Source organism: Typopeltis vanoorti, chromosome 1 (assembly GCF_054136105.1).
Source record: "Typopeltis vanoorti isolate ZY-2024b chromosome 1, IOZ_Tvanoo_1.0, whole genome shotgun sequence".
Classification (NCBI taxonomy): Eukaryota; Metazoa; Arthropoda; class Arachnida; order Uropygi; family Thelyphonidae; genus Typopeltis; species Typopeltis vanoorti.
In genome coordinates, this window is record NC_143549.1 from 90,522,584 (window position 1) to 90,548,163 (window position 25,580).

The following is a 25,580-nucleotide window of genomic DNA, read 5'->3' on the forward strand; positions in this document are numbered from 1 at the left end:
ATATACACACACACACACACACACACACACACACACACACACACACACACCAGGACGTGATGATGATAATGAAAATAACATTATACATAAGCTGTAGCAATTTGTCTGCAATCTTCATAGTATAAAGATTGTGTTGTATTTCTGATATCTTGATGTTTTATATGACTTATACGTTATACATCACATAATGTAATATACAAGGGTAGTCTGAGAAGTTCTTGGCCTCGACCATAGATGACAACACTATCAGCAAGATTTTTTTTTCCTAAGTTGGTACATCTGTCATAAGCATCCATATGAAATTGCAAGTCATTCTATCAAGTAGTTAGTTTTATACAGCTGTCTGAGTCAAAAGTATTGTCTTTGTCTGTATCCCTTGAAATGGATAAGATTAAGTATTATGCAGTTATAAAATTCTTTGTAAAAGAAGGTTTAATGCCAAAAGAAATTCATTCGAAGTTCATAAAAGTTTATGGGCACTCTTCTCCTTCATTTTCGACAATTAAGAAATGGGCTGCCGAGTTTAAACGTGGCCATACCAGCCTTGAATATGATCCACTTGAAGGATTTCCAAAAAGTGTAACAACACCAAGAATCACTGATCAAGTGCATGATATGGTATTGGATGACCAGCGAGTCAAAGTGTGTGAAATTGCTGAGACTATAGGCATTTTAAAAGAAGGTGTAGGATATGTTTTGCATGAAGAATTGCAAATGAAAAAGCTTTGTGCAAGATGGATGCCGTGCTCACAGTAAATCAAAAATGCACTCTCATGAAAATCTCTGAATATAGCTTGGAATGTTTTTAACAAGAATAAAACTGATTTTGTGAGTCGATTTATTACTATGGATGAGACTTGGATTCACCATTACAACCAGAATCCAAACAGCAGTCAAAACAGTGGAGAGAAGCCAGTTGTTAAGCGCCAAAGAAGACAAAGTCGGTTCCATCAGCAGGAAAGGGAATGGCATTGGTGTTTTGGGATGCTAAAGGCATTTTGTTTATTAATTATCTTGAAAAGGGTAAAACAATAATCGGAGAATGTTATTCCGATCTTTTAACCAGATTAGATGAAAAAAATTAATGAGAAAAGACCCTGTTTAAAGAAGAAAAAAAAATCATCTTTCATCATGACAATGCACTTGCCCACAAAGGTGTTTTGGCAATGAGCAAATTAAGGGATCTGCACTATGAATTGTTGGAACATCCACCCTATTCCCCAGATTTGGCTCCCTCTGATTTCTTCTATCTCTTCCCAAAACTGAAACTCTTCCTAACTGGTCAGCATTTTTCTTCGAATGAAGAGGTGATTGCAGCTGTAGAGTGGTATTTTACAGATCTTGCTGAGAACCACTATAGGGACGGAATAATGGCGCTGGATCATCGCTGGAATGAATGTATTAGTCTTAAGGGAGATTATGTTGAAAAATAAAAATAATTTTGAAATTATAAATTCGTTTTTTCATTGTTAGGCCGAGAACTTTTCAGACCACCCTTGTATATCATCATCATATTCATTATAGTATAACCCATTCTGGGACTGAAATTTTCATTTTACGTTAACAGCACAGATCTTTCTGATGAACCTTTTTAAATTTGCACAACACTTTCCATGTTGAGCATGGATATAAAATCTTTGTTGTATCTAAGAACTGAATGATAAATATGATTTTCCCCCTGTGATATTCATGAAAATTTAACTGTTAGAATTTAACTGTTAGAATCTGTGTATTAGTTAGATTAATTAACTTCACATTTTTACTGTAGGCAAATTGAAGTTAAGATTGATGATGATGATGAACTGTCTGATACTAATGATGCTGATATTGAAAATGATAATATATCTCTAAGTGATATAGGTGAGCCAACAGGAGAATATCAACAACCCTTCATTCCCAGAAGCGAATGTAAGTAATTTTAATGGATATCAATTAAAAAGGTGTGTTTGCAGTTTAAATCTGTTCAGTGCATTGCAGATGTCTTTATGTGCACATACCATATACATTTTGTAACTTGTTAATTTAAAGTTGCATCTCAGTGAATAGCAAGGGATGTACTACCTTTAGCAATAGGATAGCAAATATCTGATTCATTAAATTGTGGGCCTTTCACTTGATATTGTAATTAGCATTGCACTTTGTTGGAAAAGTCATTATTATAGATTTGCACATGCTGTTATATACCCTTCATCCCCAGAAATGAATGTAAACTTATGGAACTACCCTTGTACATATGTACAAGGGTGGTTCTATAAGTTTCTGGCCTGACTAACTTTTAGAGATGATAGAAAGAAAACAACTGTGTCATTTTTCAGCATAATCTTCCTTTACTTTAACACACTTTTTATATTTTTCAATTAGCATTCTATGCCCTTGAAAACATAGTGTATACTTTTGTTTGCAAAATTTCCTAAAACTGCATCTTTCACCTCATTGTAATCTGCAAATTTTCTTCCTGAAAGGTCTTTTTCAGTTTCAAGAAGAGGTAATAATTACTGGGTACTAGATCTGAGCTGTAGGGCAGGGTATTCAATCTCCTGCAGTACTTCACTGCAGCCTTTGCAACAATAGCCATATGGACTTGAGCATTGTCGTGAAGTAGGCAAACAACATGACTAAGACTAAGCATTCCTCATCTCTTCTCCATCACACAGTTTATGCAGGAGTGAAGCATAATATTCTGACTTCAGTTTCCTTGAAGTCAATCAAGAGAATTCCCTCGCACTCCCAAAAGATTGTTGCTATGATCTTCTTCATGGACTAAGTGACCTTTACTCGGCAGCGCTTTGTGTGGTTTGTGCTACTCTGTGGATTCTCTTTTGGAAAGGAGATCATAATAAAGTTGGTTTCATTCCCAGTGAGATGGATTCCGGCACTTCTCCCTGATTCCTTTGGAAAAGCTCTAAAAACTTGCTGGAACAGGTCACATGATGCTCCTTCTGAATTAAAGAGAGAAGTCGGGGCAACCACCTTGCACTGACCTATGTCACGTGAAGCTTCTTGTGAATGATGCAAAATACAGTTGTTATAGAAAGCCCCAACCTTTTTTCTTTTTTTTTTTCTGTCTGTCATCTGTCATTGAGCAGTTCCTCCTCAACAAGAGAGAAATTTTCCTCAGTCATCGCTTCCACATGCCAACCATCACGAGGATCACCATCATGAAGATGATCCTCTTTTTTTTTTTTATTTTTTTTACTAAATAATTTAAAGAAATTACAACGTCGACTATGATATACATTAAAATAAATTTTAAATATTTCGGCAACGTCACGTTGCCATTTTCAAGAAACTTAAGAACAAGACACGTGCACCCAGGCACAACAAACAGTAAGTGAGGAAGAAGCAGGAAGCTATTATTTCTCCTGAAGTCCTGATGGTGCCCCCTAGCGGGCAATGTTAGTATTCTTGGGCGATTGGACTGAAGGTCTTCTAATGTAGTTTTCCCAAATTTGAGACAGTCTCATGCAGCCAAATTTGTTGAAGTTTGGATTATTTCTTAGGGCTGAAGCTGATTCCATGAAAAGCCTTTCATATTTGTATTTACTACAGTGTATTATCGTGGCTTTCTTCCACCGTATTCTATGGCAGGTATCCAGCGCATGGTCAGCAAGACCAGAGTTGCTGTATTGGTGAAACCGGATGTAGTCCTTGTGTTCTGAAATTCTGATATTTGCTTTCCTGCCTGTTTGGCCAAAGTAGGACAGCTTACAGCTGCAAGGGACCTGGTATACACCAGGTAGGTCGGGGGGAGGGGAGGGTCTTTAGTAGAGTCTTTAGGTCTTTAGCGGTATTCAGTTTTTAACATTACAGCCACTTGGCGTGCCATGTGTTACTCAGACAAGTGCCTCCAACCTACTGAATGACACAAGTTGTGAGTTGAAACTGGTACATTAACCTCCTCATGGATTGTGCTATCTGTCACGCATGGCATTTTAAAATTGGCGTGAATTTTGTATGTTAGGCCAGAAACTTTCCTATGTACATAATATTATTATTATTGTTCCAGGCAACTCCAAGGAGTCGACAGACTCATCGAGGGAGGCCCTAACATCATGTCAAGAACAACTATTCGACATTCACACAGTATCTATCATACCTTGCCTTGAACTCATTCACTGTCGTAACACCCACAACAGACTCTGGAAGCTTATTCCACTCATTCACTACTCTCCAAGTAAAAAACCTAGCTCTAACACCCTTTCAACCACACACTTTCCCAGGTTCCATTCATGGCCCCTAGTCCTCCAACCACCAGTCATATTTTCAAAAATATCTTCTGGATCAATCTTATAGAAACCCTTCAGTAATTTGAATGTCTCAATCATATGACCCCTCCTTCGCCTATCAACCAATTTCTGCAACCCACAAATCTTCAAACTATTCTCATAAGGTTCATTCCACAGACCTGCTATCATCTTGGTCACTCATCTCTGGATCCTCTCCACTTCCTCCCCATCTCGAAGAAACCCTGGTGCCCATAACTGGGCACAGAAGTCCAGATGGGGTCTTATCAAGGCTCGATACAGAGGAACAACAACTTGTTTGTCTCTGCATGTTAAAGTATTTTTCAGAAGCCAAGTGATTTGGTGAGCTGTTTTAATCACTTTTGCAATGTGCCCCCTAAATTTCAATTCCCTATCCACCAACACTCCCAAATCCCTGGCCTCATCAATCTTCTGGAGTACGATTCCACCAATGCGATATACTGCTGCTATTCTTTTCACCCCAAAGTGCATAACCTTACACTTTGGCACATTAAATTGACATCCATTTTTCCTAGCCCAGTCCTCCAAACTATCCAAATCATCCTGTAAAATTTTGACATCCTGTGCACTCATAATTGCTCTACCCAACTTTGCATCATCAGCAAACAAGTGAACACTTCCTCTCAAATCCTTTCCTATATCATTGATGAACAAATTGAAAAGCAGTGGTCCAAGAACAGAGCCCTGTGGCACTCCACTAGTCACAAGCAGTCTTTTAGACTCCACTCCTGCATAAACCACTCTCTGGTATCTCTCCTTCAATCACCCTCCTATCCATCTGACCAACCCTATATCTATCCCCATCTGCTCCAGTTTACTGATTAGGGTTCTATGTGGTATCCTATCAAAAGCCTTGGCAAGGTCCAGTAGTATTACTCTAAACCCATTACCCCTATCCAGTTCAGCCATCACTGTGTTATAAAACGTGAGCAAGTTACTGAGGCATGATCTACCCTTCACAAAACCATGTTGTCCCCCATACAATATCCCATTTTCATATATCCAATCCTGTATTCTTTTCTTGACTAATTTCTCTAAGACCTTGACAATGATTCCTGATATTCTAATCGGTCGGTAATTTACAACAGCAGTCTTGGAACCACCTTTATGCAGTGGAACTATTTTACCCTCTTTCCACCCCCTCCCCCCATTTTATTCTCCCTGTCATTCCTGAACACACTATACCCATCACATTCAATCCCACTAGCTATATCATCTACAATCAGCCATGTTTCACTAATACCAATAACCTGTGGTCTGGAAGTGCCAACCATGGCCAAAAACTCTTCCTTCTTGTTCCTAATACTCCTAGCATTAGTGTACATGAATTTAAGACCCCCCCCCCCATTAGCCCCAACCCTACCTTGATGCCTTATATTAACTAATCCACTCTGATTTGTTGTCCTTATTTGCTCGGGCACATTATATTCATTCTTGCATTCAACTGCCTCCCTAAGGACTGTATATCTACTCCCCCACCCTTTAATAAATCTAGTTTCCCTGAATTTGCACATCCACCACATTCAACAACACTTTCTCAAGTCTTCTTACACCGTAACCATTCAAATGCAAGCCATCCATCTTATGTAGATCCTTTCGCCCATCGAACTCACTCCACACATCCACAAATTCCACACCACTCGTCATACATAACCCACGCATAAAGTCATTCGCAATTATGGCCTTCCTTTTAAACATTTCACTGTCATACCGTGGCAAAAGACTAATCATTCTAACTCTCTCCCTCTTTTCTTTTGCTACCTCAAACAATTCATTCAGGTCTTCTATCATTTCCATTTTGTCTCCTTTCAAATCATTCGTACCTGCCACAACAATCATTTCTTTCACCCTTTTCTTTTGCTCTCTAATAGACTCAGTTACATCCTTTATGGTCGCATCAGTTTGGTATGATTTTCTCAAATCCTCTACTATCACACCTCGTACTAACAAGTCTCCATACAGCACTCTATCCTTCATTTTGTTCATGTTCACACTCATACGTCTATTTTTCCTGTCATGCTTTTTATTATTGGCTGGTTCATTGAGTCGACTTTTGCTCATACGCTCTAGCTGCTGTTTTGCCCTTTGTATCGCACCGTTCAACAACACGATCTCACTCATTGCGTCTGTCTCATCTTTTTTATTCTCATTAAAACCATTAATACTATCATTCACACTTTCTACATTCAGACTATCACAATTCTTTGGTACAACCTCACCGTTTCTTGTCATATCCCTATTTTCTTCATTCTGAAGTTTGACAAAAATATCACACTCACGATCCGAAATACTCTTCAATTTCTCATTCTCTCTACATTTTCTACACACATTCACTCCTTTATTATCATCTAACCACACTAACCATATGGGTAATAGTTTGTGACGTTAGCTGGAAGGAAACAAACACATAATATATTTTATTTTAATACAGTCCCAATTCGTGTCATCCTATTTTATAAAAGACTTTTTTCTGTATAAAAAAGAAGTTGACTTACAGACAGTAAATGAATAATCCATGTTAATTGAAAATAGTTTGGATCATTGCTTGAAATCCATCGATTAGATCAAATACTTTGATTTATATTTAAATAAAGAATCCAACATGATCCTGTAGACTCTCAGATTTTTCTTTCAGTCTTATTGCAGGATTACAGATGTATGTCAGAGAACTTGGTGTTTTACTGCTGAATCATCATGCAGGCTAACATATGTTAAAATACTACATCCCTGCTACGATCATATTGAAAACTGTTAGAAATGTAACGTTCTTTGTGTGTGTGTGTGTGTGTGTGTGTGTGTGTGTGTGTGTGTGTGTGTGTGTGTGTGTGTGTGTGTGTGTGTGTGTGTACTCCAGATGATCATCTGGAGTATATACATATATACAAGCTACATTACATTTCTAAGCCAAAGTGACAATGACTTGATCAATCATTATTCTACTGGCCTGATCTCTAGTGAGGGGGGAGGAAACCACATCGAAGCTATATTCTACTTATAACATCATCAGAGAATAAATTCATATAGATAGTTAGAGTTATGATCTGGATTGCTTACAGTCCTAATTATATTTAACTCCTAGACCAAAAGGTTAAGTGGGTAGAATATGTGTCATCCATATTCTTGGAATTTTTAGACCACCATTATTGTTAAGATTAGGGTTGATAAGAATTTCACAGGCCTCATTAAATTTATGCTATACCATGTTTTGGTGTGATGTAAATAAACAGTAGGTGTCTTTCCAGTCATTTCTATGTAGAGTATTCAGGGCATGATTAGAAAGGCCAGATTTACCATAGTTATTGAACTTAATATGCCGTTTATGTTCCTCTTTTTTGATAGGAATTTTGTCCTATTTCATCAATATAGGGCAAATTACAGGTACAATGCATACAGTATATTCCAGGGTGGCCAGTGAAGGAAGTGAATCCTTGGATGAGTTGAATAAGTTTTTCAATTTTACAGGAGGTTTAAAGGTGTTGTTATTTCTCCTAACCACCATAGCTGATAAAATACAATTATAAACCTTGAACATTTTAAATAATACTAAATCAATAACTAGTAACCTAACCAAATCTGAATTGGCAGCTGTGAAATATTTAAAAGCAAATCAGGACATCTTAATCACTTGAGCTGATAAAGGCAATGCCATTGTTATTTTAAACCAAGCAACTTACCTAGAAAAAAATGAATCAATCAGTCTCAGATCAACTTGCAACCTGTAACCTGACTAATCAGATTAAAAAAAAAAAAAAACAGAAAAATTCTGAAATCAGTCACATCCTGGCCCACAGTTACAATTAAAAAGCTATTTTCACACTACACTCATTCCTCAAGAATTTATGGTTTTCCCAAGATTCACAAGCAAAACATACTGCGTCGGCTGATAGTTGAAGGTATCAACAGCCCCAATTATTATCTAGCCAAGAAACTAGTGTTGACACTCAAGGAATTGGTAGGTCATTTCCCTCTCCTTTATTAAAAACATACAACACTTAGTAAACAAAATTAAAGACATCACACTAGAAAAAAGTGATTTATTAGTCAGTTTTTGACGTCTCTGCCCTTCTCACAAAGTGATACAATCAATGATACAATTCTTCTTTTACAGGACAAATTCCCACCTGATATCACAGCACTCTTTGCCCATGTACTATGTTCTGGCTATGTCTGTGTGGCAAAATACTTTTTTCCTACAAAAAGAATAAAACAATAAAATGTTATTAATAGAAATAGCTGTAATTATAATAGTCATTAATAGAGTATAGCTTGGATGTAGTTCCCCACCCCCCCCACTAGAGGTCAGGCTAGTAGAATAATGATTGATCAAATCATTGTCACTTTGGCTTACTGTTGAAATGTAATGCAGCTTGTCTTTGTGTGTATATGTGTACTCCTTGTTCTCACCTGTGGTGCTCTTGTTAGCATTATGTTTCTTGTGTGTTTTTGGTGTCATTTTAAATTTATATTTATTATTGAAATGTCTTAATAAAAATATGCTATAAAATACTAAAATCCCTAATATGAAGGTCAAAACGTCAGGAAATTAATTATTCCTAACACGATTAGGATAATTTATTATTATTAATTATTCCTAACACAATAATTTTACTAAAATGAATATAAATGTTATGAATGATTTTCAAAATATTTTTAAAAAATGTAATTTGAATACCCAGAAATAACTGTTAATATTGAAAATATAGCACACATTCTGAAAACCATCCCTGAAGGCTAATATCTAAAGGCTGAATATCATGTTTTTTGATGGCTTTTCTACCTCTAGTAGAAAAAGCCATCAGTACGTACTTCTGATTTCATTCCTCTTGAATATATTCTACCACTTTTCTCTTCTTTTCCAAATATCTAGCATATCTTTAGTTTCATGTCATTTTCATCTCTAACTCCTTTTACAGTACTTTCTCTCCTCTATTTCTGAGCTTTTTCAGTAGCATCCACAACATTTTGTTTTCTTCCTGATATTTATCTTCTGTATTTTTAATCAAGGATCCTGTTAGCTACATGTTTTGATAATGCCTTTTAGTTGGAAAGACCTCTCTAGGACACAAAGAACTTTTATCAGTGCTTTTCAAATGAAGATGAGTTAGCCAATTTCATACAGAGGTGGTAGAGTTTTTTACTTCCAACTAAACTCTGGGGTTTTCATCTTGGAAAATGAGCAAACCAGCCACAACACTTGTAACTGTGCCATGCAGATAAAAATTTAACTGCTGTTTCAAATCATTAATTAGGTTTCATACAAGTCCAGTTACTTGGCCATGATAGGCACTGAGCCAAGCACACCAAAGAAAATGTACAATTCTTTACCAAAGTTTACCCATGCCTTTTTAACACTGATTTGCTTTCTTACATTTTTTCTGTATTCTCCCAGAGCATATGCTGACTTATTTGCTAGGAACTTTAAGTGCTTTCTTCTTGAGTCTGCCATGGAGTTCTAATTTTTTTCTGTCCTAGTTAATAACTGCACATGTCTTTCTGGCTGAATCAATCAATGTTTTCTTCAGGGTCGTCTACCACTGAGTCTCCAAGATGTGTTTTTCCAAATTTGCATTTTTTTTCTTGGTTAACATATGTGTATTTTAATCTACAGTTCACCTCTGAAAAATGCTTGACTTTAATTCTTTTAGATATTCTTACATATTTTTCTTTTCAATATGATATTCATTCTTAACCCACCTAAAGTCAAAATCACTTCCTATTACTAATCCCCTGTGTACTCATGTCCTGAATAAAAATTCAGCATGCATTTACCATTATTATTGGCCGTGCTCTTTTCTCCGAATTTGTCCAAAACATTTTCATATGTTTAGTATTCATTTCATACTCTGCTGTTTAGATCTCCAACAAGAAACCAACTTTTTTTTTTTTCTCTGATGTATTCTGTAATGATTCAAAATTCCTTATTTTAATGTCGGTTCATATCACGCTATTTGATATTGCTTTCCATCGAAGAAGATTATCCTTGCAGTAATGTTGAATACTATCGCTTTTCCTTTCTTTCCCTGACCATTTGTTGCCCAAATATAACATCATAGAAGAGTCTATATCTTTAATGTCTTTGTTTCACCAATTATGTCGACATAGCATTTCTTGAATTCTTTTGCTGGTTTCAGTGTTGATACTCATGTTGAATGCACCTATTTTCAGTTCTGCTGCTGCTCAGTTTGTTGTGGTAGCTGACTCTTCATCTTTGCTCTGGTTCCATGATGAAACAGCAGGTAACTTGTTTAATGGTGACATCCCAAATGGCATGAAATTTTATCATGCTTTATTATCACTGGTTTTGTTTAAGCAATCCTGAATGCAGTTTAGTCAGCTAAATCTAAAATTGTCAGTCCATCCTCATTCATTCAATATCCAGATAGATACCTACTAACAAGTTGCATCACAAGCAGTTGAGGATTGGAGCCTGGCCAGTTCTCTGCAGAATTAATATTGAAATGTATCATAGGAGCTGTAGATAATGGAACGTGGAATGACTTCTGTTCTCGTGTTAATTATGTTATATTATCTATCAGCTGTTTCTTTTTCTCACGTTACTTGCTCTCTGCTGGAATAGGTGAAAATTGAAGTGCTGCAGTAAATGACAAGTAATGTGAGAAACAGCAACAGCTAATATTGGAAAAATTTCTTGACATATCACTTTAAAGATTCAAGCAAGGTTATCCACTTACACAGAATCCTAAATAGGAATTAAGGCTTAATTTTGCTTGATATTTGGAAATCCTCAATCAGATTCTACATTACTTCAATTCTCCATTCATTCATGAGAACAGAAGTTGCTCCATGTTCCATTACTTTACTCCCTTGTGTACTGTATTCTCTATTAATTTTTTTTATCTGTTACTTGAAAAGCTACTAAGTAAGAAATTGTGTCAGTAATTTTATTTATATGATAAATGGCATTAAATTCAGTTACTATTACTATATAAATATCCAGTTGCTGGTACGTTTAAATGATGTGTAGGAACAAAGATTGCTGTATGTATGAGACCAATGATTAATGTAGTGAACAACTATTTTGTCTACAATGTTTTGTCGATAGTAATTGAGATCATTGTGCAGTATCGTTTGACCTTGGAATTAAATCAGTCAATATCTTACTAGATGCCATTAACATGCTGGGAATTCTCCTAACTTCTGTTAATATCCTTACTGCTTCCTACGCATTTTTGTATTGTTCAAAATTTGAAATCTGAAAGATGTTTGGTTTGAAATCAAAGTGGAACAACTCAGTGAGAACTTCTTGTCTCTATGTTTTATTGGAGAAAAAAACAAATGAGCTTAAAATAAAATCAAACTTTAGAGACCGAGTCTCAAAAGCAGAAGAAAACATTGATTGAATCAGCCATGGAAGTATTATTAATTAGGGCCACCATGAAGTCACAACTCATCATGGGAGGCCCATCGTAGACAACACAGCCTATCATACCATTCCTTAAACTGTTCTTCATCATTCATGATCTCACTACCCTATCAGGCAAGGCATTCCATGATTCAACTGCCCTCCATGCACAAAAAAGTCACTTCTCATCCTCTTACTCACCACTTCACTTAACTTCTAGGGATGTCCCCTTTGTCCTTGTTCCTTCTCATTATTCTATGGATGAAAGATCTGTATGAAAAAGTCTCAGTAATATCACCTCTTTGTCTTCTATCCATCAAACTCTGAGTCCACATGCCATCAGTCTTTCCTTATAACTAACATTTTACAGTCCTGATATCATTTTTGTTATCTGCCTCTGCACCCTGTCCAAGGTTAATTTATCCCCTTCAAACCCTGGTGATCGGATCTGAGCAGAATTATCCAGATGTGATCAGATTAGTGCTTTATACAATGGAATCTCTACTCTTCCATCTCTGCTAGTCAGTGTCCTACTTGATATTGCAGCAGTCCTCTGGGTTGCCTTCAACACTTTTGCAATATGTCTTCTAAACTCCAAATTTCTATCAGTCATCACCCAAAGGTCCTGTGCCTCCTCACTTCCTCTAGTATAGTTCTAATCTGAATTCCCCCCCCCCTGCATTCCATGCAATATCATAGACATAAAGGTTAAATAGTAGATGTCCCTGTACTGAACCCTACAGAACTCCATTTGTGACCTTCTGCTTCCTTGACACTGCTCTCTCTTACTTAGATCTAAACTCATATGCTTTAAGTTAAATATCAGCTTATCATGTGGCACCCCCCCCTGTCATATGCCTTTGTAAAATCCAAAAAAACTGGCAGTATAAGCCTTCCTCTCCCACTCATCATCAACCACTCTTGTTACTTGATTATAAAAGGCAATTAGATTCTTGAATCAAGAGCATACTAACAAATGCATGTTGACACTGACACTCACAGATAACATTACCTTCATCTGTCTAATGCTGTATATGATCTTCCACAAATTTTTTTTGAAAATCTTAATACTGCAGAAAACATAGACTGATCTATAGTTTGACACTTCCATAATCGTGCTGTCTTACCCCCGTCTTCCACTCCTTGGGCCCCTTTTCCATAGCCAGACTCTTGAAAAACTTAAGTCAATGGGACTGTCGATTCTTTGGGACATTCTCTTAAAACACTGACCAAATACTTTAAAAACACAGTCTCACTGCCTTTTAAGTCTAGAATGCTTAATATTTAAAACACAGTTCTCATGCGCTTCTGAATCTTGAACTCTCTCCCCATCCCTCTGGTAATTATTATTATTATTTGACACCTCCAGTCCTAAGACTCATCGAGGGAGGGCACCTACTCTACAGCTCTCCGTCTCCACCACTCAACCTCATCCACAAACCGCCTCATCTATACCAACGGCATCTACTGTCCACCATCACCACTATTATTTTCACAGACTATCACAAACATCCATGCCCACGGTGGAATTTGAACCCACAATCTTTTGGCTGGAGAGCAGATATGCTAACCACTCATCCAACCAGGCTGGCAATAATAAAACATACTTTTCCAGAGTGAAATACAGCAATAAAGTGATCATTATTAAACAACTCCACTATGTCTTTTGCATCAGTCACTTGATTCTTATTTTTATCTAACAGTGTCATTCCTCAACAATTATGTCTCCTCCTGCAGGCCAGCAGGAGGAGGCACATGTTGTAATAACAGAATTTTTTAAAAATTTTCCTTGAATCACACTAACATCTTCTTGTATTCTAATTTTGTTTTCCTTGTTATGCTAGTCACCTTCCTGACCTAAGTCTTATATTTTTCATGCAGCTGCTCTACATCCTTCACCTTGTAAATATTAAAATAAGAACTCCAGCTAACACAGGAAGTTAAATAGCCAGTGATAAAAAGTCATACAAAAGATTTATGGCTCTTGGGAATAGAAAGAAAAATATAGAGAAACTTGTGTGTAAAATTAGCTAGACTGAGTCACTTGAAGACTTTGGGAAGAATAGGTAGAAGGTATATGCTGTGAAGGGGACTTGCTCACTCACCTCACAGAGTTAAGCTGGGTCCAAAGAAATTTTAGACCATGCAGAAAACTGACTGTGGATTGTGCTTCTAATGTCTTAGTCCTCACATCCACCTTCATATGGTGCATTCTGTTGGTAATCCACCAGGGTACTAAAGGAATGAGGATAGACTGCAATTTGGAACTGTTCCAACCCAATTGTATTCTGTATTGGCTTAAAAAGAAAAAAAAGATGAAATTTCATTCTGGATGGGACATTGCAAGAGCAAATGGTGAAAAGCCAGATACTGGAATAAATTCAGTCATTATTGTCAGCAGAATTGAAAACATGTACTATAATTTTAAGAGGTATCAATCAGGGTATGAAAAGAAGTCAAACACAAGAATTACAAAGTACCATGTCAACATAATTGATCTTATAAAGACAAAGAAAACTAAAACAGGTGAGATTCTGCTAAATAATAAATATGTGATGTTATATTCTAGCATTACAGCATCATATGTTAAAGAAAAGATGGAGGCAGACATTTTCAACTAGTGGTATAGGCAAATTACAAAATGGGAATGGTATGATAAACTTATTTTTGCAATGAACTTATTTGTGCCATAGACAATCTGCTGCTTTTTTGTAAAAAAAAAAGCAGACCAAAGGAAAATTAGTCCTCCAACAATTCCTTGTTGGAGATTTTAAACAGTTGAGTAGGAATTAATATCAATTCCTACTGTTGGATTTCTGTTAAAGACATGGATGGACTGGTTATCACTAATGTCATGTTCCAACCTAAACATGCACAAATCTACATGGAGAGAGGACACAAAAAAAAAAAAAAAAAAAAAATGTAGTAGTTTTATTTGCTCTTTATTGTTTATAAAGATATCTTCATGCTGGTTCAGGATACAAGGCATACTGAAATTCGAAATAATCACTATTTAGTTTTGTGTAGTATCTTGGTGTAATGGTGGATAGGAATTTGAAGGTCAAAGGTCACATAGCAGAAGTTGCAAATAAAACTCAGAGGATAATTGCAATATTGAAGTGAACCTTGACATGTAAGAATAAGGAAGTCATTTTGCCTCTTCATAAGGCTTTGAAAAGACCACACCTGGATAACTGTGTGCAGATTTGGTCTCCAGGTTCCAAGGGGATAAGCTGTGGAAAGGGTGCAAAGAAAAGTTACAAAGATTATATTTGGATTATGGATTGCGAGTGTGGATTACAGACTCTGGTTAACAGGACAAAGAGGGATGATATGATAGAGGTCTATAAACTTCTAAATGGGTGTTATAGAATATCATCTGATGAAATTTTTCATTATATGGAAGGTGAGGAGAGAACACATCCATAGAAGTTAAGTTTGTTCACAGTCAAAAAAGGAGTAAGAGCTAAGTTTTTCTCTTATAGAGCAGTGAGTGAGTGAGTGGAATAGTTTGCCTTTAGGAATGGTGAGTGCATCTAGTGTGAATGAATTTAAGAGAAGGTATGACAGCTGGTTTGGATGATTTATAGACTCAATGAGTCCTTGACTCCCTGGAGGTCACAGATAATAATAATAATAAGGAATATATTGAAAAGAAAACTATATACGAAGATTTTAAAAGGCTGAATTCAAGTGGCTTGCAGTGGTGATTTATAGACTGAAATACACACATTATTGGAGGGGGAAAAAATGAGAATTTGTGGAAAAAAAATGAGAATTGCTTATGAATTACAATTAGCTTTATTTCTTCTGATATACCAATATTGGCCCCAGAAATGTTATTGCATGTTAAATCTGAATGAAACATAAATGGATTTAATTTTAGTTTCATTCAGAATTTAACACAGTACTCTGTCATCAGGAAAACTGTGAATAGGATTGGATATCAGAGAGAGGATATCATTGAAGGAAACCATTCACCATTACCTGCAGTGAACAACCTGAACAGAATTGATAGTCTGTTCACAAAGAGGAGGAGGAATGCTATAAGATAGTGGTTTGGTAAATTCAAGATGTTCCAAAAAAAAAAAAAGAAAAAAGAAAGAAACAAGCTAGCTAAAAGCTTGCTTCCAAACTTTTGGACTGATAACACATGAGTATGACAGCTTGAAGAGAGTTAATACAAGATGAATATAAGTTCTGGAACATAGCTTTTAGTACAAGTGGGAAAATACCATCTGAGCTAGTAGAATTATTGGTATCAAGGTTAATGATTATTTTTCTGATCTCTTTTCGGCAAAATTTCATAGGAGGCATACTGTGAATAGGTTATGGTAGGCATACTCGGAATAGTGTGGTATGTTTCACATGGGCACTGTTGGTTGAACAATTTGTTTTATCTGTAATCGTTTCATGTGCATTATAGACTAACAGTGTTAGATGTCATGTTGCACATTGTATTATGATGCTAACAGTGAAATGTGTAGAATGTCCAAGATCAATGTGTGTCACGTTTTAATGAGAGATGGTCAAACCTGGTGTACAATCAGATCTTGTTTCTTGTAATACAGATTATGGTTTTTAAACATTTCTGATTACTCTTTGAATGTTCTTATGAAGAAATTGTTATCAATGTACACCATTTTTGGTGTACATTGACACGCAACAGCCACCAGCATTAGTGGCTGTTGCGTGTGCTGATTTGAAAACAATCCTGATTTTTTTTCTTATTTTCTTCAGATCCTTGATGTATTCTGACATATCTTAACTAGCTTATTTGACCTGCATAGCAAATTTCGTATTGATCAAATTACAATTAATCTTGAACAATAATCCTGTATATTGATCTTGATTTTAGAATGGTGAATGGCGAGCTTTTAAGGTCAAAGACTTGAGATGTTGTTTAGGAGGAATAAAGCCACTTTAGGCTTGCTTTAATGTTTCTTCATTTTCAACCTGGATCAGTCCACTGCTAAATGAAGTTCTCCAGTTTCCTCCATTCCATTTTCTTTTCAGCTTTTCTCATCCACTGCATTTCTAATAATTTTGTCTTTGCCATAATTTGCCTGAGAATGTATGAACACCGGTACTGTAATATATGTAAACCATGCTGCTCCTGTGACTGTATATACTCCAGCTGATACATTGTTTTGTTAATTAATATATTTGTAAATGTTTGTATATTGCTAATAATAAATGGAATGATTTTTGATTTTTTTCATGTTTTTGTAAATAATTATTTTGCATTTTTCCAGGCTTCTGAGATTTTTGTATCTTATTAAAAAAAGTGTGAAGAACTTTAACAGATAATCTGCCACTGTCTTCTCTACAAATTTTAACAATTCCATTTTGCTTTGTTGTTTAATGTTTACAATTCTGAAGAAAAAAAAACATAATTACATTATAAGGACATATCTAATAGATTAGCTTTTTTTTTAAGTTTAGTTGGCTGTGTTGTTTGGATATAAGGTTTGCATTATAGGGTGCACTGGATTACCCAAAATGCCCAAATAATCACTTGCAGCAATCCTCCTCCTCTCATGCGCTTTAGTTTTGGAACCATGCATTCTAGATTGTAGTCTTCTTTGGGTTTTCTCCAAATGTAAACTTGTTCTGATGTAAGAGGAAACAGTATGACGGTCAACTCATCTGATCATATCACACATTTCCAGTTTTCTAATGTCCAGGTTTGACAGTTATGACAAAATCGTTTATGCATCTGAGTATTCTTTTCAGTAATCAGAAGTCCAGCAATTGCAGCTCTACTGTAAATATTGGATTTACGAATCTCACATCAGACAGTTTTTGTGGAAATAGGTTCTGTAAGATGAATATTCATTTCTGCTGTTGCCTGTGCTGCAGTAGTTCTGTGATTTTTCGAAACAATCCTTCTCAGTGTCTGACAATCTCTTTGTTATTTTTGATTTTTGCCCACTGTTTCTCTTTGATGTCTTGCTGTGATCTGTATGTTGACGTAACCTTAGAAACTGCTGATCTCAATACACCTAATAATGTAGCAGTTTTTGTCACTGATGCTCCAGCTAAACAAACACCCACTAATGATTTGTCATCTTTCAAAGTCAGAGAAGTCTTCCATTTTCCAATTTTTTAATATGAATTATCTCTCAGTACAATCACTAATGCACTTGTTTCCATTATTTTGTTCAACCCTTGCATGTAGAGAATTCTTCTAAGCATTAAATAAGGGTATAACTTATATATTGAGATTGATCTTGCTAAAAGACAGGATTTGTCTATTTATGATAGAATGCAAATTTTCTTCTGGTGCTGCATTAATTTTGACATAAAGTTTGTCAATTTTGAGGAGAGTGAAATCTGAAAAACCTACAGGTAAACTTTTCTCTTATTGCTTTTAGAAAAGGGATATAAATCCTGAAGATTGGTCTTATGAGTCAGTGTGGTGTTACAGTTTATTCAGAGACCTAATTAGTAAATTATTGGAATTTAATGTAATGAGGCAGACTGAATATTAGACAAGTTGTTATTGCTATTTTTAAACTAGTTTTAAAGCCTGAATACTTAAAGCTTTTTGTGAATACAGAAAATTATAACTGAAGAATTAAAAATTGCTGGGTTGAAGATGCAATGCAAAAAAGAAAATTGTTATTTGAGAAGATTATGGAGTTGCCTGTTTGTTGTTTACTCTGCCCATTTGTCTCTTTCAATCATTCTTGTGTGGGCTGGGATAAAGAGCAAAGTAATTTGTTGGTATTCTTTAAAAAAAGCTAGTGGTTGTAGGTTGTCCTTGAGGAATATTTCATGGGGAAGGCTGTTCCACAGAACTGGGATAGATTGAATAAACAATCACTTTGAGTAGCAGATTTAATGAATAAGCAATTTAACCGTAAAAAGAATGTTAGCTAGTTATTGGTCACTTGGTTTAGCAGACACATGGGGATCATGAGGTTACTAGTTGAACAGCACTCATGGAAATCTGTTGAAGAGACATAGTGCAGAAACTGTCTGCGAGACAATCAGAGATAGTATAGTCACTGTGGGAGACAGCTGCTGCCGAAACAGTCTGTGCGTGAGAGCAGTCATCAATCAACCAAACGACTCACTTCTGAACAGCATCAAGAATATTTAGAGATGTCTCAGGTGCACCATCCCAAATGTCACAAGGTTGGGTGGAATTGAAATTGCTACAGAGTAAGCAGACAGAAGAGAAGTAATGTCAGCAAAAAAGGATGTCAAGTTTTTTCGAAACTGAAGATGCTATAGATGTGATTATGCCTGGAAAGGTTAAGACCAGAACCTCTAGGACTGATCAAAGGCCAGTCCAAGAGAAGAGATCTGGTCTTGATTGTTCAGTTGAGCATTATCAGAGCTAAGTGGAGAAGAACTAAGTTTTTGTGAGAAAACAGACAAAACTGTGTTTTGGAAGCATTGAAGATGATGTTAGTGCTTCCAAATGGTGTCCTAATAAAGGACAATGTGGAGATCACTGTTTAGAAAACTTATTATAGATGATCTTTTAGCCTGAGTTGTTTAAGCACTACAAGGTTTGTCATGTGAGCAGGCCAAGTGTAGAATGCTATCATCAGCAAAACTTGATAGAGTTTGAAGTTAGTGAGAGCAGGTCATATTATATATACATTGATGTATATATAAGAAAGAGAGTGGGTGAAATAATAGAGCCCTAAAGAACACTTACATCAGTCAGAAAATCTGAAGAGAGATCACTTAGCATCTTCCTCCATTACACAGTGAATTACTTGAGAAAAACTGGTAATCCAATTACAGAAGGATAGTTGTAGGTCGCAGCTTGCTGAGAAGCCCTTAATACCAGACCCTATTAAGTGCCTTGGAAATGTCAAGTACAATAGCACAATTTTCTCAAAACCTTTCTATATCACATGTTTAGAGGTGGGTAATGTAAGCCATGAGATCAGCTGTGGATGTGGATTAGCAAAATTTGTATTGGTGGTCACTGATTAGTTGACATTTCTCCAGGTGTCACCTCTGTTACTTTGAGGTGAGAGCAATAAGTCAGTAATTTGATGGTAGACACTTGTCATCCTTTTTTGGAATGATAAAGAACAAGAGTTAGTTTAGGAGTACATCTCTTGACCACAACTGGTAAGAGATTCTGTAAGGACCAGAAGCCTTTTGGTATTCAGGTTGTGAATAAAAATTCAAAGATTCTCCTGATATGTTCTTACGAAGAAGCTATAGCAGTTGCAACGCTCATGGTAAAGAAGGCGTCGGATAAGAATAATGATACTAATTAGTCAAATTTATCTTTAGATGATGTTGTAGTTGCAATGCTATCATTTAGGTGAGAAAGAGGTGGAAACACAGATGGACAAAAGTTGCACCCAATAGCTTTTTGAGATGAACCAGAAGCACGACTATTATTGGAACAGGTGACCAGTTTATTACATTTAGCATTAACAAGGTCAAGCTTAGCCTTTTAATAATTGTTTCTCTAACCCTGTAGGCTGAATGATGCTGAAATTTTTTGTTTCAAACCACTTATAATAAGCTGTTTTCTTTTCTTGGACTACTCTTGCACATATTTTGGAAAACTGTGGCTTGGATATAGGATGGCAATTTTGAACTGAGCAAGGAATGAAACCTCCATTCCAAAATAGATAATTTCTGTAAAAGTTTGCTTGTATGTGGATATAGAGAATGGAAACAGTGTCTGAGATCTTCCCACTTGACCATGTTATAGTATCAAAGTGTACAAGGTTGTGAATGGCTGGAATTGGATGGGGGGGGGAAAGAATTTCACTTGATATGAAACTTGGATGTGACTGATCTTCATTACCTTGAGGAGTTAACATATCTGCTCTCCAGCCAAGAAGCTCTAGGTTTAAATCCCACCAAAGGCATGGATGTTTGTGATTCTCTTACTAACCAGTTAGCATATGTAATGCTGTGACCTGCATCCTGGAACAGTTTGACCTTTGATGTCTTTGTACCATAAAAAAAAAATCAAATCAAGATAAAAAAAAAATCAACCTAGAGGAGCAGTCATCTCAACAGTGCACCTGGAAGGAGAACTGGTTAAGAAAACATGGAAATGAATGAATGATTTGTTTTTAAATCATTACAACAGATACCTCTGCTTCTCTTCCATCTTGGTCATTGGAATTCCAAAAATGGAGCCCAGTTAGATTTGTGGACATTAAAGTTACAAAGGAAAATGGAAATAAACTGTATATTTTAATAAATTTATTAAACTCCAACTTGATACTAAAACAATTTCAGTTGTACTGCTGTACACTGAGTATAGAATATATATATTATATACTTTATATAATGTGCATCAGTCTATGCTGTTATGTATGATGATATTAAATTAAATTTTATTAGTATTATTAATTAGCATGTTATCATGCATGTTTTCAGTGATGTAGAACCTGATTGGGCTATGAAGTACATTGATAATATCTAATGGCTTTTGTAAATATTGTGCAAAATCTGATTAAGCTATGTTTTTAAGAATTAATAGATCTTGGTCTGATTTCATTTTTTTTATTATAATGATTGTTTTTGTTCTTTGTTAACATTGATGCATGGACCTACTTGCTGTAGATCTTACCATTTTGTTGTTACTTTTCATAGTGTCCCGTACCCCACCCAAGACCATACCTTTCCCAGTCCCTTTAAATGGTATGCATGAAGTTCCTTTGTCCCTTAGAACTTAAATTTTAAAATATTTATTAAAAATATATTATGCATTGTAAATAAATTGAATATAAATATTAGTAAGTTTAGCTTGATGTTGATAAATTATGCATGTTTTTTTGTTTTTTATTTACAGTTCTTTATTGATATTATCGTTTTGTATTTGGTAGTTTATATGTAAACTTTTAATATTTATTATGTTTAAGTTTGGCAATGATCAGTGTATTCACCTACACTTTTTCAGGTGGATACATATAGATACATATGGGTGTCATTGATGATTATGAAGTAACGCTTTATGGTATAAACAATACCACCAAGAGTAAAAAATACACTTATTAAACTAAGTAAATTGTAACTGACAACAGAACTAATGGCACCCTTTATGGGTTGGATAACCATAAACATAAAGTTAATTTAGAGAAGTCAGGCTATCAGCTCTTAAAATAAGTCTCTAATATCTTTGCTAAATTGATATAACCATACTTGTTGAAGTTGGAAGAGTGCTTCATAGCTAATGCTGAATCTAAAAATAGTCTCACAGACTTATAACTTTCTATATAATATAAATGATTTTCTCCATCTGATCTTATGTGAAAAAGTATCCAGAGCATGATCTGCCAATTCTGACTTGCCGTTCAGATGATCATATATGTAATTTTTATGTTCTTCAAGGCAAATGTTAACTGATCTACCTATTAACATTTGCTGTCCCAAGTAGGCTAAACTGCAGGTGTAAGGAACTTTGTGCTCTGGGATGTTCAAGAGAATACAGTTGATTTTTTAGGAGAATGTATGAAGGTAGCTAGCAGAATGAAATGTTTTGAAAGTGGCATGGTGATCATATTTGCAGAGAAATCTGGCTATTTTTTCTGTTGTATCCTCAATGTGGGATGGGGATGGTTTTGCTGTGATCCTGTGAGTTGAGTGTAGGAGAGATGGGGTGCATACACTATTTTATTTATTTTATATGGGCTGTAGCCATTGGTTAGAGTTTTTGCAAAGGTACATGAGCTCAGTTTCAAGGACTGTGTCATTTGACAAATATCTTTGGCTTGGTAAGTAAGTGTTTTGAGAATAATGAGTCAATTAGGAAATCATATCACTAGTGTATCTAAAAAAGGAGAGACAATTGTTACTTTCTTTTTCTAAGGTGAATTTAATTTTAGGATGTTGGCTGTTAAGATGTGTCAAAAAATGTAGATGAGTGCTTAGTTTTCAAAACGTTCAAAATTATGACTAGCATAGCATGTGGTATCTACGAACTTACATTCAGAGTGGCTAATAATGTTCATACCTTCATACATTCTCCTAAATAAATAAATTTGTGTGATGATACTGCGTTTCCCCTTTTTACGGGAGTTCACAGTACCATCTAGTCGCCCCAAATTTTATCCGGGCTCTGGAACCGGCGTAGGCTGACGAATCAGACCTATGGCTGGGTCAGTATTCCTGACTGTAATCCGTGTGTCCTCAGACCGGTTTGCCTGCTTGCGGGATGAAAAACACCAGATAAACTGGCGGAAAAAACCCTGCTGTCCACGCCCAAGACCGGCTAACTTGGCTATGGCTGAGGAAGATCCTTAAGCTCCTCACGTCGTTGACGGGAATTGAACCTAGGACACTCCATTCCTAGGCATATGGTTACGAAGCACAAAGCCACTAGGCTAACCGCGCGGACATACATTCTCCTAAAGATCGATTATCTGCAATCATTTGTATTGCAAGTTAGAACTGGCAGACCATGTGCTGGATACTCCTTCACATAGGATTAGATGGAGGAAGACATCGATATTACATAGAAGTCATTATAGGTCTGAGAGACTTTTTAGAATCAGCATCAGCTATGAAGCACTCTCCCAACCTTAACAAGGACACTTGCATTAATTTACCAAAGATATGGGAGACTATCATTTTAAGACTTTATAGCCCAACTTCTCTAAATTAACTTTATGGTTACCCAACCATAGCAGGCACCATGTAAGGACATTAGTTTTGTTGTCAGTTACAATTTACATTGTTTTCCTCAATTATTTAGTTTAGTGCTACATACCTATCACAGTTATAGTGTTCTGATGATGTTGGGTAGAAAACCGGCAAAATATTATTGAGTTTAATAAATGAATTTTTTGCCTCTCTTGGTTTTCTTTATACCATAATAATGCTTTATCAATTTTTTCAGATGGAAGTGTTCCTTCTGAAAGATCACACTGTAAGAGTGATCAACTATTGTTTGAATCTTGCTATTAGCAATGAAGATTAGTTATACATCCTCCTATCATATCCTTCTCAACCATCCCTTAGGACGGGTTCAGTCCCCTCCTAATGAGCGATATTCATGACTGTAATCCCTGTGTGTGTGTGTTCCGGGGCCAGTTTGCCTGGTCGGGATGAAAAGCTCCAAATAAACTGGGGGGGGGGGGCCTGCTGTCCACACCCAATACTGGCTAACTTGGCTATGACTGAGAAAGAGCCTTAAGCTCCTCATGTCGATGACAGGAATCGAACCTAGGACACTCCTTCCCCAGACATATGGTTACAAGGGGCATAGCCACTAGGCTAATCCTGTGGACAGTTATATATAATCTTTGAAAATTTAAGTATATTTGGACATGGCCATTAAGTGTTCATTCTACTGTCCATGTGGAAATTGACTCAATATTTTTAACAGACACACACACACACACACACACACACTGAGAGAGAGTTAAATTCACAGCAAGAAAATTTGCACTACCTCATTCTCTCCAGTGTAATTTTTTTGGGGTAAGAAATGGGGAGAGGGAATGTGTATCATGAAAATGAATATTTGTCAGCTTGTTCACTGGTAGTGAATAGATTAGGAGAAATTTACTAGGCAAAAAGAAGAAAATTAAGATATAATAGCACCTCCATAGTGCAGTTGGGAAGAACATTGGGATACTGCATACTTCAGCTGAAAAAAAGAAAACAAAAACCAGTTTGATTCTCATCATGACAAGAGGTTTTTTTTTTGTGGACTTTTCATTTGAAGGAGGGTTAGCCAAACTCATATGGTGGTAAAAAGGTTTTCTTTTTCCTCCCAGAAACTTGCATTTTTCATCCTACATACAAGTGAATTGGTCAGAGAACACATGAAAATTACAGACAAAAATACTATTAGTGGGTGGTGGTGTGTGTAAATGGAAGATTAAGTAGTGCACAAGGTAGGTGTATAGTAGCATGCTCCCACAATAATCACCTTGGACTTTGTGGAGGTGTCATGCAATGATGGCTAAAAAAAAAAAAAAAACTGTCATATCCACCTTATTATAAAAACAATTATCTGTATTTAATTGAGAATCAGGATAATTCAAAATTTCTCTTCATTATCCATCTTTAAAAACACTGTGATTAGAGAACTGTATTGTAATCATCATTCCCCTGTAAGATAGCCCCCCCCTGCACTTCAGTGTATTGTAATACAAAATGAGGTTCCTGATGATAACATCAGAGACGTCCAGGAATTCATTCATTTAGGGAGGCCCTACATCAAGCGTTGAGTGTCATATTGTATCTTAACATCACTCACACTAGATGCATGCATGCTCCAAACTGTTCCACCCATGGACTGCTCTTCGAGAGAAAAATCTAGCTCCATACCCCTTTTAAACTGCATACAAACTTGACTTCCATGGGGTTCCTCCTTGATCCTCTTCTCACCTTCCGTATGATGAAAAATTTCATTAACCAATATCCTAGAACACTCTTTCAGAAGTTTATAGACCCTTTTCATATCATCCCTCTTTCTCCTGTCTACCAGTGTCAGCAACCCATATACTTTCAATCTGTCCTCATAATTGACATTCGATTCGTCTCAATATCATCTGTATTACAACCTCCTTCAAAAAACATCTTCTTTTTAGCCTTTCCACAGCTTCTTTATCCTCTTGGAGCCCAGGAGATCAAATCTCTGCACATACTCCAGGTTGCGGATCAAGACCTTGTAAAAACGACTTCCTTATCGTTCCTATAAAACATGTCAATGTTCATTTCAACATTGCAGTTATCCTCTTAAGTTGTATTTGCAGTTTTGCTATTATGTGATCCTTGAGCTTCAAATTACTATCCACCCTAACTCCAAGATTCTTGGCTTCATCAGTCAGTTTCTCCAAGCATGATCCCTCCAATATAAAATAATAACAACAATAATAATTATTATTATTATTATTATCTGGGCAACTCCATGGAGTCTGAAGACTCATCACAGGAGACCCAAACTATTGCATTCTGTTATACCTCTCCTTGAATCCATTAACAGACAAAGCGCTAACAAC

The 25,580-nt window shown here is 36.1% G+C and overlaps 1 protein-coding gene across 3 annotated transcripts in view; it reads left to right on the forward strand.

Moving 5' to 3' along the window:
• The window catches only part of LOC150110194 (katanin p80 WD40 repeat-containing subunit B1-like), a 351,290-nt gene that overhangs the window by 205,136 nt on the left and 120,574 nt on the right, over positions 1-25,580 (forward strand). For 2 of the 3 annotated variants that reach the window (XM_090392102.1, XM_090392114.1), the window contains exons 12-13: positions 1,769-1,908; positions 21,223-21,270. In XM_090392102.1, coding sequence (XP_090248228.1) covers positions 1,769-1,908; positions 21,223-21,270 — 188 coding nt within the window. The remainder of the gene's footprint in view (positions 1-1,768; positions 1,909-21,222; positions 21,271-25,580) is intronic. The other variant, XM_090392108.1, reaches the window with a different exon arrangement.